This window comes from Mya arenaria, chromosome 2 (assembly GCF_026914265.1).
Source record: "Mya arenaria isolate MELC-2E11 chromosome 2, ASM2691426v1".
Lineage (NCBI taxonomy): Eukaryota > Metazoa > Mollusca > Bivalvia > Myida > Myidae > Mya > Mya arenaria.
In genome coordinates, this window is record NC_069123.1 from 7,487,261 (window position 1) to 7,500,704 (window position 13,444).

Below are 13,444 nucleotides of genomic sequence, written 5' to 3' on the forward strand. Positions count from 1 at the left end.
TCAAGGGCCATGGGTGCAGGCTTTGTCCAGTCATTATTAGTACAACCTTTTAGCATTCAAGGTCACTGTGACCTTGACTTTTGACCCAATGACCCCTTAAATCAATAGGATCTTCTAATAGTCAGACTTAGCCTCCATGTTAAGTTTTGGGCCATAGGTGCAGGCATTGTCAACTTATCAGTCAGATGTATGGTTTGACACCTTCCTGTTCAAGGTCACTGTGACCTTTGACCATATTACCCCTAAAATCAAAAGGGATCATCTACTGGTTAAACCAAACTTTCATGTCAAGTTTGACAATAGGTCTAGGAATTGTAGAGTTATCACCCGGAAAAGCTTTGGTCTACTGTCAGACAGACGGACGTAGCGGCCAACATGTGCAAAGCAATATACTCCTCTTCTTTCAAAGGGGCATAATAAATTGAAATTGATTAAATATTTTTGTTTATTATGTTAATTAACTTACACTACATACAACAAGTACCATTTTGATATTTTCGAATGCTCATTTGGGCATGTACATGGGTTTTGATCTGACTATGAACATGAAACTACATAGTGATGTTCCCTCCTATCAATTCTAAATTTAAATAACCATCACTGCACCATGAATAAATATGTCAAACAAAATAAATGTCAAGTTATTCAAGATTAATTTAACACTGATCTTTTGATGATTTCCGTGCATTCCTGACTGCAGGTTTTTCCCATTTTCCCACACAGTTATTTCATATTGGCCTTACAAGGTCAGATCTTGAGTTGGGTCTTCATTGCTGGACACTATCTCTTTATCTCCACAGAAAACACACTGGTGCAAGTTTCATTGCAACAACTGCAAAAAAAGTTATATAATATTCTAACTGAACTCTGCATCAATATTCAATTATTTTTTATTGGATTTAGGAAATGTCTTTGTTTTAAAGGGTTCATATAAATTAATGCATTTTTTTTTCAATTTAGTGCATTATCATGCTGGACTCTTTGACATTGATGGTTAAAACAAAGAAGGCATATGATTTGTGTACAGATTAAACATTATTAATTATAAATATGTTCTTTAATTAATAGACAAGTGGCAACAATTTCCCCAGTTAAAAAAGCTTACATTTGTATATCTGCAGATTAATCATTTGCATTTCTTTTGCTTTGATCATTTAAGTCAAATGAGTTAGACATGATAATGCATTAAAATAAGGCCTAAAATAAAAAAATTCTTGTTTGGAGTAACGCGACCGACCCATAAAAATCGTTGCCGACTCAAATTTTTTTTTGGCATTTTGATCCGCGAATTTTTTTTTCAACGCCTTTCCGCTACTATTTTCTGTTTCTGCTCTTTTCTTCTGTTTCGGATCTTTTCAATTTGTAGACACACTCGTAGAGCTTCGGTTTTTATCGCTGATCGCAATGAGCGTTTCGAAAACATGGCTGACTGCAAGTTTGTCGAACGTGAACCGAACGAAATTACGTTTTGTGTGACAATAAATTACTTAAATAAAAAAATTAAAAACAACTTTGTAAGAAAATTCATTGTCGACTACACATGGTACGATGAATTTGATATTTTAATGGAGAATGATGAAACAATCCCGGAGAGCTACTACGACAACTTCGAAAAAATGTCAAAAATAACGGTCTCGTCAAAGCCCTCAGAGACTGCAACAGAAAAATTTAGTCCACATTCATATGACAGGATTTCAGTCTTAATTGACTTTGATAAAACTTTAAAATATGTAACAATTGCCAATTTGTTTCACATTTTCGTTTGCTTATCTTGAGTGTCATAAGTTTGTTTTGTTGAGTTCATCTCTGTGTCAGTCTTAAGTAGATTGAAATTCTTTGAAATTAAAAAAATAAAGGATCAGAAGTTAAGATGTTTGTTGTTCAAAAGTTTATTACAATGCCTTGAATAACTAGTGTTATGTAGTGAATGTACTGTACACAAGATCCACTTGTCGTTGGAGAAAAAAAAAAAAAAAAAAAAAAAACCTACCTACCTACCCACCTTAAAAACTCTGGGTAGGGTTACTCCAAACAAGAATTTTTTTAAGGTTGGCCTAAGAAATATATTTTTGGGCATCAATCTATAGTGTGTGCCTTCAATCTAGAAATAAATTTCTTCTCAACAGATGCTAAATTATAAAAAAATATATAAACCAGATTTTGATTATGACATACCTGCATAGTTATTGGTCTCCATAACTGCTCAGAAATGCTCCCTATGACAAACTAAGTGCTGGTGTATGGCTGGGATATAGTGCTGCTCCAACTAATAGCGCAATTCTTCCTACAGGTGGACCAGCTCCTCAATATGGTTTCTGTCATGGCAGTGATAACAGTATGTAACATGCCCTTTTCTACTTTCCAGAGAATGAATCTTCCAATCTAAATTACAAATTTAAGAACAAATATATACATATGCACATGTAATGTTGTTAAAAACAAACCATTTAGATGCCACAAAACTATAAGATTTTAGGTGAAAATTGAGCCAAATCAAAACATTTAGTCATTTAAAGCTGCACTCTCACAGATTTACTGTTTTTACAACTTTTGTATTTTTTGTCTTGGAATGACCTATTTTTTTGCTAAAATATCTGCAAACCAGTGATATTTTATAAGACTACTGACAAAATATTAGATTGCAGACTTCCATATTTTAGGTCGAAAACAAAGGTTTTATGGCTTAAAGCGTTACTAACGGTTTAAGAAAAATGCATAAAACATTTTGAACTTAAATATAAACATTTTCTGACAAATTTATTGTCAGCAATCTTATATGTATGGTTAACATGCATTTTCACATAAATTGGCCCGTTCCAAGACAAAAAATAAATAAAGTAGTCAAAACATTCAATCTGTAAGAGTGCTGCACTCTCAGTCACAGATTGAAGGTTTTGACAACTTCTTTTACTTTTTGGCTTGGAATAAGCTATTGAAAAGCAGTATGAAAACTGATGAAATAAGACTGCTGACAAAAGATAAGATCATGTTTTTTATATTTACATTTGTAACTATTGGTTTTATGGTTAAAAGCATTACTAACGCTTTACTAATAATGAGATTTTTGGCACAGACCATCATCTTTTGACCGTATTAAAATAAGAAAACAGCGTTCCAATATTTTCAGTTGTCTTTTTTGACTGAATTAATATAAGAAAGCAGCGATCCCCTTTTTCCAGTTGTCTGTTATGTCCAGTGTTCAGAAATTCGCATAAAATAATTCATTACAAGACCAAGAAATAAAAAAAGAGTTGGTAAAACAGACAATCTGTGAGAGTGCAGCTTAAACATATGATATGCATTATCAGCCAAGTGCAGACCTACTCACATCCTGGCTACACAACCAGTACATTCATCAGCTTTACTGATTCGAACCAGGCACATTTATATTGGTAGACTTGCATTTTACCATTCTGTGCTGGCCAGTAAAGTTCTCATTTGAATTAGAATTCAAAATGTATATATCTTTGTTCATTTTTTTGGCCAACTCTGTTTCAACTGATGAGAAGTTTCAAAAAATAATTACAACATCTCAGTAAATACCTGCATTTATGTGTTTCTTGTGCAATCTGTCAGCTTTGGTAGGCTCAGGTTTCATTTTGTCCACCTCAATACTTGTAATCTTCTAGTCTGATGTCCTGCCATCCAATTTTTAAGTCAGGTCAGGTAGCCATTTCAGCTTTGTTCCAGTTGATTGTATCAGATGATGTTGACAATACTAGCCTTGTATCCAGGCAATTCTCAATCAGAAAGTTTACAAAAGAACATGGCCTGTAATATTTAATAAAAAAATCATAATTGTTTACTCCTGGATGATGGGTTCTAAAGTAAACCTTTGAGAAAAGATGCTACTGGTATGGTGCTTGAACCCACGACCATGTGAACACTTGCATGGAGATCTGTCAAACTGAGCTAACTGGGTAACTGATTTTTAGGCAGCTCCCAGCTTGGCTCTACAATTGACAGGTGCATTATACATTATAGAGACAATAAATCAAACACTTGAAGCACTAGTCCAAATAATAGTAACTTAACTGATCTTTTTACAAATTTTGAAATGGCATATCCTCACATACAATTTTTTTGTACCAAAAGTGGGTAGCTTTTCCGATTGGGATTCCGGGTCAGATAATTATATATATCTAAAATATTAGTTATGTACACAAAAAATAAAAGCTGACGAATTATTATGAGTTTGATGAGTGTTTTTCTTCATTTCATACTGTCAAAACATAATGATATAAACTGTTATACATGAAGATCACCTGCAAGGCTGCGGTGCATAGATTTACATAGATGTAAAATGGTTGTGTTTAAATGCATTAAATGCTTGTTTTGTGAAAAAAATCTTTGCACTTACATGGTAATAACTAAAATACGACTATAAACCTTTAATATCTATTTCAAACATATAATACTTATCTAACTACGATTTCAATATCTTTCAACCCCCACCCTGTTTTGCACAAACCCGATTAGACGTAAGGGATTGGAAGAATCCCATATAACACATTTATAATACATTTTTTTAATCGTAAAAAGAGTCCGTCAACGTACAAATATTTAGACTAAGAGATGTAGATCAGCTAGATGTACCTTCTAGTCCAAATAATTGTACGTTGACAGATGTTTTTACGATTTTTGATACAGCAAATCCTTCACGTACAAATTGTTTTGTACGAAAAGTGGGTAGTTATTCCGATCAGGATTCCGGGTTAAAGCATATTGCATCTATAACATATCATAAAAACAAGAAATATTACCAGATAATGTTATTTTATATAAATTCCGTAACCAAAAAGTAATATCAAGCAAATAATTATGATTTTGATGATTTTTTCTTCATTTCATTCTGTCAAAACATAACAATATATACATGAAGGGCACCTGCAAGGCTGCAGTTCACAATTTTACAACAATCGGAACATTTCGGCCATCAATTGTAACAACTCGCCATCTTCGGTAAGCTTCGAGATAGTCAATCCCTGTTGGATACTGGCTGAGATGTTCAGATTGTACGGCCAAGGCCGAGTTGTTACGATTGTATTATCTCGAAGCTCGTCGGAGGTGCCCGAATTATTACGATTGGGTCAAGTTGTTCCACTTGGCATAATTGTTGTCTGTGTCAGTCAACTTTCCTTTTAATGAAAGGTGAATAATGTGTTTTAATGCATTAAATGCTTGTTTTTTTGCAAAATAGCTTTGCACTTCCATGGTAAAATATGAATATAAATCTTTACTTTATTATCCATTTCAACCATAAAATACTTCACTTAATACAATTTCAATATTTTTCAAACACCCCCGCTTTTTGCACAAAACCGTTCAGACGTTAGGGATTGGAAGAATCCCGTTTAACACGTCTATTATTTCAGACTAATGTACATTACCTTCGTGTCCGAAATCGATCACTTCCTGGCAGCTCATTTCTGGATTGTCTCCATCTAAATTTAACATTTTTAGACGCATACATTGATGCCATTTTTGCTCCGATTGATGTTAAAGCAATAGCACTAAATACAGGTCGGTTATTTTGTAGAAGAACGTGTTCGAAGTAACATTCAATTTCATTTCCGCATAATCGCCGCCATATTGTGTATGACTTTAAAAACTACACCCTATAGTCCAAAATAACAATAGGCATAACGTTGACACACTGTGATAGGTATAATCCAAATAATTTACTCAGACAAATACAATAGTTCGATTGCTGCTGAAAAAAATCATTTGAAACATAAAAGCTATTTCACAAAATATTACATGACATGAACTCTTTAACCGCGTATGATTTATTTCTTAATAGCTTTCATTCATAAAATAAGTTCTTTGCCGGGGTTTGCCGGGTCAGTCTTGAATGCCGGGATATGTGTGACGTCACACGGGGTGCAAACATGTGGTGTAGCTTACTATTGGATGTAGGGTAAAATGACTTCGTATGTAAATGCTATACTTTCATTATTTTTCATTATTTTGTTCAATAAAACTCACCAAATTGCAACGGTACAACTATACTAAGAGTAACATGCAATGTTTGTCATAAAAAAGGCAATAACGCCTTAAATACACATAAGCAGGTACTTGACGCCCCACATTCACGTAAGTAGTTCTGTTGCTACGCAGGTGGTGTGTATTAATATATTCATGTTCAATATGTCGTGTCAGGCGACTAGTCGCGTTTCTGAAATACCGCTCTCTAAAGACTGTCGGCTTGCAGCCGACAGTCTAAATGATTTATAGGCACGCAGGATGTTTTAAACAAAGGAAAGAAGTTTAGCATATACTGACACTTACAGGTAATAAACATTATGTAATCATCATGCATTATGCACTTTTAAGGCATAAGATATAAGAATGATGAGCAGAATGTGATGCAGGTTGATAGTGGTATGACTAGGAAGTTGATCACTTAATGTGTATGGAAATATAATGACACAAAAGATTTATGAAGAAAGTGCTGAAAATTATAGGTTACAATGAAATGAAGGGAGGAATATGTTTTAATACATGAAAAGTGAAGCATTTGTACAAAGTTTGGTGGAAATGTGTTAATGTTATTTTGTTATTTTTATTATTTGAATGAAACTATTAATAGGGTGATAAATATCTTTTTCATGGGGGGGGGGGGCTTAAAAAGACTCAGTTTCAGTTGTTATGTTGGAATGAATTGGGTTGAAAATAGGTATATTTGTTAAATGATTTACTAACTTAAAAGTTGAAAGTTGTCAAACCCAAAACTATAAATGATATGCCTGGAGTTTTATATCATCAGTATAAGCATTGCTGATATGGTTGATAGCCAAAAGGCCATTATTTTTTAAAGTTTGAAAAGTCATAAATCACGAAAATGAAAAACAACAACACACAATAGAATGGTTAAGGGTAATGCAAAAAAGCAGGGTAAGTTGAGAAGTTGAAACAGGCATACTTTTTTAAGCATTATGAATTCTAATGTTTGTAAATGGAGAGTCAGTGCCTATAAAAGAGACATTGAATGATATATTCATCAGAGTTAAAGCTGCACTCTCACAGATTGAATGTTTGACAACTTTTTCATTTTTTGACTTAGAACGAGCCATATTTTGCGAAAATCCATTGAAACCAGTTATATAAGACAGCTGATAAAAAAAGAATGCAGATTTTTATACGCAAGTTCAAAAATTGATGTTTTATGCAATTTTCTTAAACTGGTAGTAACAGCTTTAGCCATAAGACATTAATTTTCAAATGGAAATATGAAAATCTGTGATTTGATCTTTTGTCAGTTATCTTAAATCATTTGTTTGTGGATATTAACACAAAATTTGCGCTTTCCAAGACAAAAAATAAAAAAAAGTTGTTCAAATGGTAAATCTGTGAGAGTGCAGCTTTAAGCATAACAGGTAGTAAAGAAGGGTGACATGGCAAAATGACATAGTGATATAAATACAAGTATTTCTTGTAAATTAACATTTTGTAACTGTTTAATTGAGATGTTAAAAAACAGAACATTTGCTAAATATATGTACATATGAGAAATTAATTTAAACATTAATGGGAATTAAACTTAGCAAAAGCATAGTGATATCTACAGAGCATTATGCAAACATCAGTGTTCAGATAGACAAAACCTTGAATGAGAATTCTTATAATACTGTCAAATGTCTCTGATTTTAGGAACATGTTTTGTAAATAATTATTGAAATTGCAGAACATTTAAGAAAACAATAGGAAGATAAGAAATCATTATGATGAGGTTATTAAATAATGTTACGATTCTGTAAAGTCATATATGGTGACTGTAAGATATTGGCACAACTGTCACTTAACATATTGACAGAATGGTAAAACAGAAAAATGGCAAAAGTGTTAGTACACTATTTTATAAATATCAAATTTCAAATCCCCCGCCACGGAGTGGGGAGGGGATTACAGAAACACTTCATCAGTCTGTCTGTCCGTCTGGCTGTAACATTTCGTGTCCGTGCTATAACTTACTTATGCATTGATGGATTACCATATTGCTTGGTACAAATGTTATCCTCATTGAGACGATGAGCAGTGACATTGACCAGGGTCCATAACTCAAAGATCAAAGTCACACGAGATATTTAAATGTCAGAGTACACATACTCGTGTCCGCGCTATAAACTCTTCCTACATATATCAAGTTTGGTCACAGTATGTCAGCCTTAACTGAAACAGTAATCTATTTTTAGTAACAGTGACAACGACACTAGGGGGCCAAAAAGCATCCATTAAAGCTCTGCATGAACTTGTCCTATATACCAAGTTTGGTCACACTATGTCAATCCTTACTTGAGTTATTCAGTACTTACCATATTTCTATATTGACCTTGACCTAGACCATAACTCTCGGGGCCAAAAACACAATCTCAGGAAAGGTCTCTATAAACTCTTCCTATATACCAAATTTGGTACCAATAAGAAGACCCTTACTTAAGTTATTCAAAACCAACCCTTTTTCTATTTATAGTAACCTTGACCTTGATCATAGGGGCCTCAAACGCATTCCCATAAAAGGTCTCCATAAACTCTTTGCATATACCAAGTTTGGTCTCTGTATGTCAAACCTAACTAAAATTATTCGATACATAAGGTGACTTTGACGCTGCCCTAACACCAGCCCACCCGAACAATGACACAGGTCATTCAAATATCTTGTTTTCCCTTTATGAAAATGTGGTTAGGAATATAAAAATGTGCCTTTCTGAAGAAATTAAAAGAAGAGTTAAAAAGAAAAAAAAAAACATTCAAGTGCAATAATTTGTATTTAGGGTTAACATGAAGTTATGTTCCTTAGTGTAAGATGGTCGTCAATAATTCTGCGAAGTATTAAGTGCATTAAATGAAGGTATAGAAGTTTTTTTATTAAAATCCCAATTTGCCCTAAAACTTTAACTTGCCCTAAAACTTTAACCTAAGTCAATCAGGGGCCATAACTTGTATTAAGGATAATGTGAATGAAGGGTATAGAAGTTATCAATAAATATATCAACCTGCCCTAAAATTTTAACCTAAGTTCCATAGTCAATCAGGGGCCATTATGTGAATAAAATATGATATGGAGTTATCTTACCTAATTATGTGATGGCTCTGAACATCTGTGTAAAGTATTACGGTAAGTCAATTGAATGAAGGGTATTGGACTTATTAGTAAAAATCCCAACTTGTTCCTTTAACCTGCCCTAAACCTTTAACCTAAGTCAATCAGGGGCTATAACTTGTATTGAGGATAATACAGAGTTATGTAACCTCATTGTGTGATGGTCCTGAACAAATGGGTCAAGTATTAAGTTAAATGAACGAATGGTAGAGAAGTTATCAATAAACTTTAACCTAAGTTTGATAGTCAATCAGGGGCCATAACTTGTATAAAGTAGTTATCTATTCCCATTATATGATGGCCCTGAACAACTGTGTGAGGTATTAAGTCAATTGAATGAAGGGTATTGGACTTATAAGTGAAAATTCCAACTTACCCTAAAACTTGAACCAGACACCGACACCAGAGCCAATAGTATAGCCCACCTTATTCTTAAAATAGTCGAGCTAAAAAAACACAAATGTGATAATATAATTATAGCATGTGTTTTCTCTTCAAAAACAGTGAATAAAGGTTATGACATCACCACAAAATATATGTATCACTTTATCGAAAATACTTAAGGCTTGCTATTTCATCGATGTTATGAATCAAGACTCATTTTTCCTTTTTTTTAGCCAAAATAACCTTGACATTGATCTTACCTACACTACACACAATATGTATAACTTTAACGAATACTTTTTTATTATGTTCAAATATTCAAGAATATTTTAGGTTACTGATCATACAACTTGTATTTCTATATTCTTGACCAGTGGTTGTGTACAATTTTGATCAAATTCAACATACCTTTTTATTATGTTCAAATATTCAAGAATATTTTAGGTTACTGATCATACAACTTGTATTTCTATATTCTTGACCAGTGGTTGTGTACAATTTTGATCAGATTCAACATACCGGTCAGGTTGCGAGAAAAACGAATTGCCTTGTGTTGACTTGATGTAGTGTCAGCTAAAGCATTGAGGCAGGTTGTTTCGTTAAGAATCAATTGGTCCTTTCACACTTGCAATGACAAGTTTTTCATTTTCAAACTTTCCTCTAGCGTTTATAGGGAAGAGCACTGTGAGGTAGAAGTGAAATGCAGGATCATCACCGATTGTTTTCAGTTCAGGTATTGTGATGAGGAGTAACTCAACTGTTGAAGATCAAGTTGGAACAGTTTCCGCATTTCATACCTACTGCTGCGTTTGATAACAACCTCAGCTGTGCAAAAGTAGGCCACTTGTGTAAGGGACTGGCTCTAACATAGAGGAAATTTGTCAAGGTCCATTTACTTGTTGCCACACTCTAAAACGATATGAAAGGAGTTTGTTAAGTTATCATGATAAGTGAATGTAGCACTGAAGACCTGATAACATGAAACATGAGAAATGAAATAACTCTAAACATTAAACTGAGGTGAATTTGTTAGGTTTCAAGGTTGATTTCATAAGCTTTATTTGAAATGTGAATTGACAGGTAATTTGCAATTTGATGTCAATTCTGAATCAGGTTATACAAATCAAACATTGATGCATGAATTGCAGAATAATAATTAAGATTAAGTATTTATATACAAGTAATGATTTCATTCCTTTATTCAGCTATTGAGTTAAGCAATTTTGTTAGAAAAAGTAAAAAAATGTTATTAATTTTAAGGAAGGCTTGTTTATAGGTCATGTATTTTGTGCGAAATAAAAATCAAAATGATGTCTAAAAAAAGATTATATTGTGAAATAATGTAAGCTTGTAGAGTTAAATTTTTTTAAACATTATATGAAATTGTGAATAATTGTAAATACATTCAATTATTTATTGAAATGCATTGAAACATCCATATGTTTTTGTTTTATTAAAGGTTGAATGTTAATACCAAAAGCAATGCTATTTAAAGTTGTAGTTAAAAACTTAGCAAAATATTTGCCTAGCTTTAGTTGTGTTACATAACAACACAAAATGCAGAAGGTTTGGGATTTCATTTTTAATATGAATGCTGGCTATTGTTCTGAAACCATAAAGTTAACAGGAAACTAAGAAAGAGAACAAACCTGGTTTTGGGCAGCGGGGCAGCACTGATATTTGTGGGCTGAAGAATACTCATTTCTTGGAACTCCTCAGTCCTGGCCCATTCTTGTTGGTGGCCATTTTTTGCAGTTTTCATCTTGAAGATGAAGCCCTTTCTGTTCAATATTTACAACTCTTGTGGTGAGAAACTGGAATGTAGGATGATAAATATAAATATACATTTTATTGAGACAGAATCCCGTAAAACATGTTTATTATTTTAAACTAATGCACCAGTCAATTGTAACCACGACCCCCAAGGTTTGGGGGTATACCAGGGATAGCCGGGGAAATGGACCATGTTTTTAACTTTCAGGTGGCCCTGCATTGCCGGGTGAATGGGATGGTTGTGTCTCGCTTAAATTATAGCGGGGAATGGGCCTTACCTAGGGCCCCTGGGGTGCAGGGCATTTGGCGAGATTAAACCATCTGTTCATTCCCGCAGGACGTGATTTTAGCCAAGATTGGCTGGACCTATGGTCAGGGTCCTCGCTATTCCCCTGACCGGGGGGGGCGTGGTTTTAATTGACTGATGCATTTGTCTAAAATAATAACTGGTGCATAATGAAAACGATGCAAAAATGTAATGACTACGAACAAATCACCTTAAACTCGTTACATACAGACTGACATGCAAACTTTGCGTATGCATTACAAAGAAGGGCTTGAAATATCATCCCTACCACTGTGACTCATTCAGTTAGACGCGTTAATGTCCAAATCGAACGTTTTTGTTGCGGTATTTCACTTCGATTCAGCCTCTCGCAATTTTGACCTTGACCGCACATTCGCCTAAATCTGAAATGCAAGAAGCGTTTTCATTGGACGGCTATTGACGCAATTTGGAAAAGCCTTCAAATGTTGTCCAAAATGAAACCGTGCTACTGTTTAAATCGAAAGACACGAAACCTGCTTTTAAAATGATAAATATAAAATAACAATAGTTTTTCAGTTCACTACGTAAAAAGAAAATGAAAATACCTTTCCCCAACCGCCAGCGTGTTGACCTCGATATCCCTAATCTACTGGGGCCGATTTCTCGAAAAAGATTATCCCGGGATTAGCGGCTGATCGCGATCAAAAACGGGATTAAGATGATCTTGTTAATTTTTGGGTTTCACGAAACATTATCTGGATCATCTAATGAGCTTAATCCCGTTATTTTAATCCTAATAATTAATAGGATTAAATCTCGGATAAGCGATTTAAAAATGGCCGACTTTCACAGAAGGTTGCAGCGTCTGCGTGAGAGAGCGGCCGGAATTACTATTCCGCGCATGTTTAGGGACAGATTAAACCCGTTGGAGGTGCTATCGCCAGAGGAGGTGTTTCGGCGCTACCGATTTAGGCCGGAGAGTATTATTACGCTGGTGACACTGATGTTTCCTTTGTTGGAGAGGGCAACTCTGCGTTCTTGTCCCCTACCCCCTCTTCTGAGTGTATTAGTAATGTCGTATTACTTATTAACTATATAGGGATGATAGATAAAGACTGCTATGTAGTTTACGATGTTTATTCGACGCTAGCTAACTACAGACTGCTGATAAGCCCGGCCACTCGCAGGTAGCCGATATCATATAACAACACCTCCCTTTCAAGTTAATAAGTATTTTAATGAATGTATTATTTAGAGGTGTTTACTTCTGAAACAAATATAACATTTTTATATGAAACATATAATATATTTTAACTAACACGATTCGATTAGTCTTTCTGGGTTTCTTGACAATCTTCCTGATCTTGTTACGTAACCATTCCCTGGTTCCACGGTCTCCTCCTCACTTTCCCATGAAGATAAAGAATTTTCACTATCACTCTCATTAATCTGAACCATCTGTTCTCCTTGACCATCCTGCTGACCATTAGGCCGCCTGGGAGTTTCTATAAGATGGCGCCTATTCCGGCGGATAATACCTTCATCCGTCTCAACATTGTATGAACGTGGGAATACAGATTGTGATTTAATTACGCCATACTTGTTTTGATCTTTTACAAGAACTCGGTCGCGATTTTTTAGGCAAGGCAAAGTTTTTGCCTTGTGTCTTGTATCGAAATTTCTTTTTAGTTGACCTTTAATCTTATTTTCCCGATTTCGGACAATTTTTAAATTTGGCCACTTTGGATTTAAAGTTTCGGGTTTAACCGGTATTAACGTATTTAATTTTCTGCCCATTAATAATTCTGACGGACTGAATCCATTGTGCAATGGCGTTGCACGATATGACAACAGTGCTAAATACGGGTCGTCTGATTTCTTTAGCATCTCTTTAATAGTTCTTACAGACCTTTCCG

General features: G+C 34.4%; 1 protein-coding gene and 1 long non-coding RNA gene across 2 annotated transcripts in view; one reads left to right on the forward strand and one right to left on the reverse strand.

Moving 5' to 3' along the window:
* Positions 1-427: 427 nt before the first annotated feature.
* LOC128202964 (uncharacterized) lies at positions 428-5,647 on the reverse strand. The gene is made up of 4 exons (XR_008255830.1): positions 5,391-5,647; positions 3,544-3,771; positions 2,176-2,382; positions 428-832 (listed from the first exon to the last, which is right to left on the reverse strand). It is a non-coding gene; the product is annotated as an uncharacterized LOC128202964 (long non-coding RNA).
* A 6,571-nt stretch (positions 5,648-12,218) lies between these two features.
* The window catches only part of LOC128222132 (putative nuclease HARBI1), a 39,636-nt gene continuing 38,410 nt past the window's right edge, over positions 12,219-13,444 (forward strand). Inside the window, exon 1 of the mRNA XM_052931005.1 lies at positions 12,219-12,597. Coding sequence (XP_052786965.1) covers positions 12,247-12,597 — 351 coding nt within the window. The 5' untranslated portion in view covers positions 12,219-12,246. The remainder of the gene's footprint in view (positions 12,598-13,444) is intronic.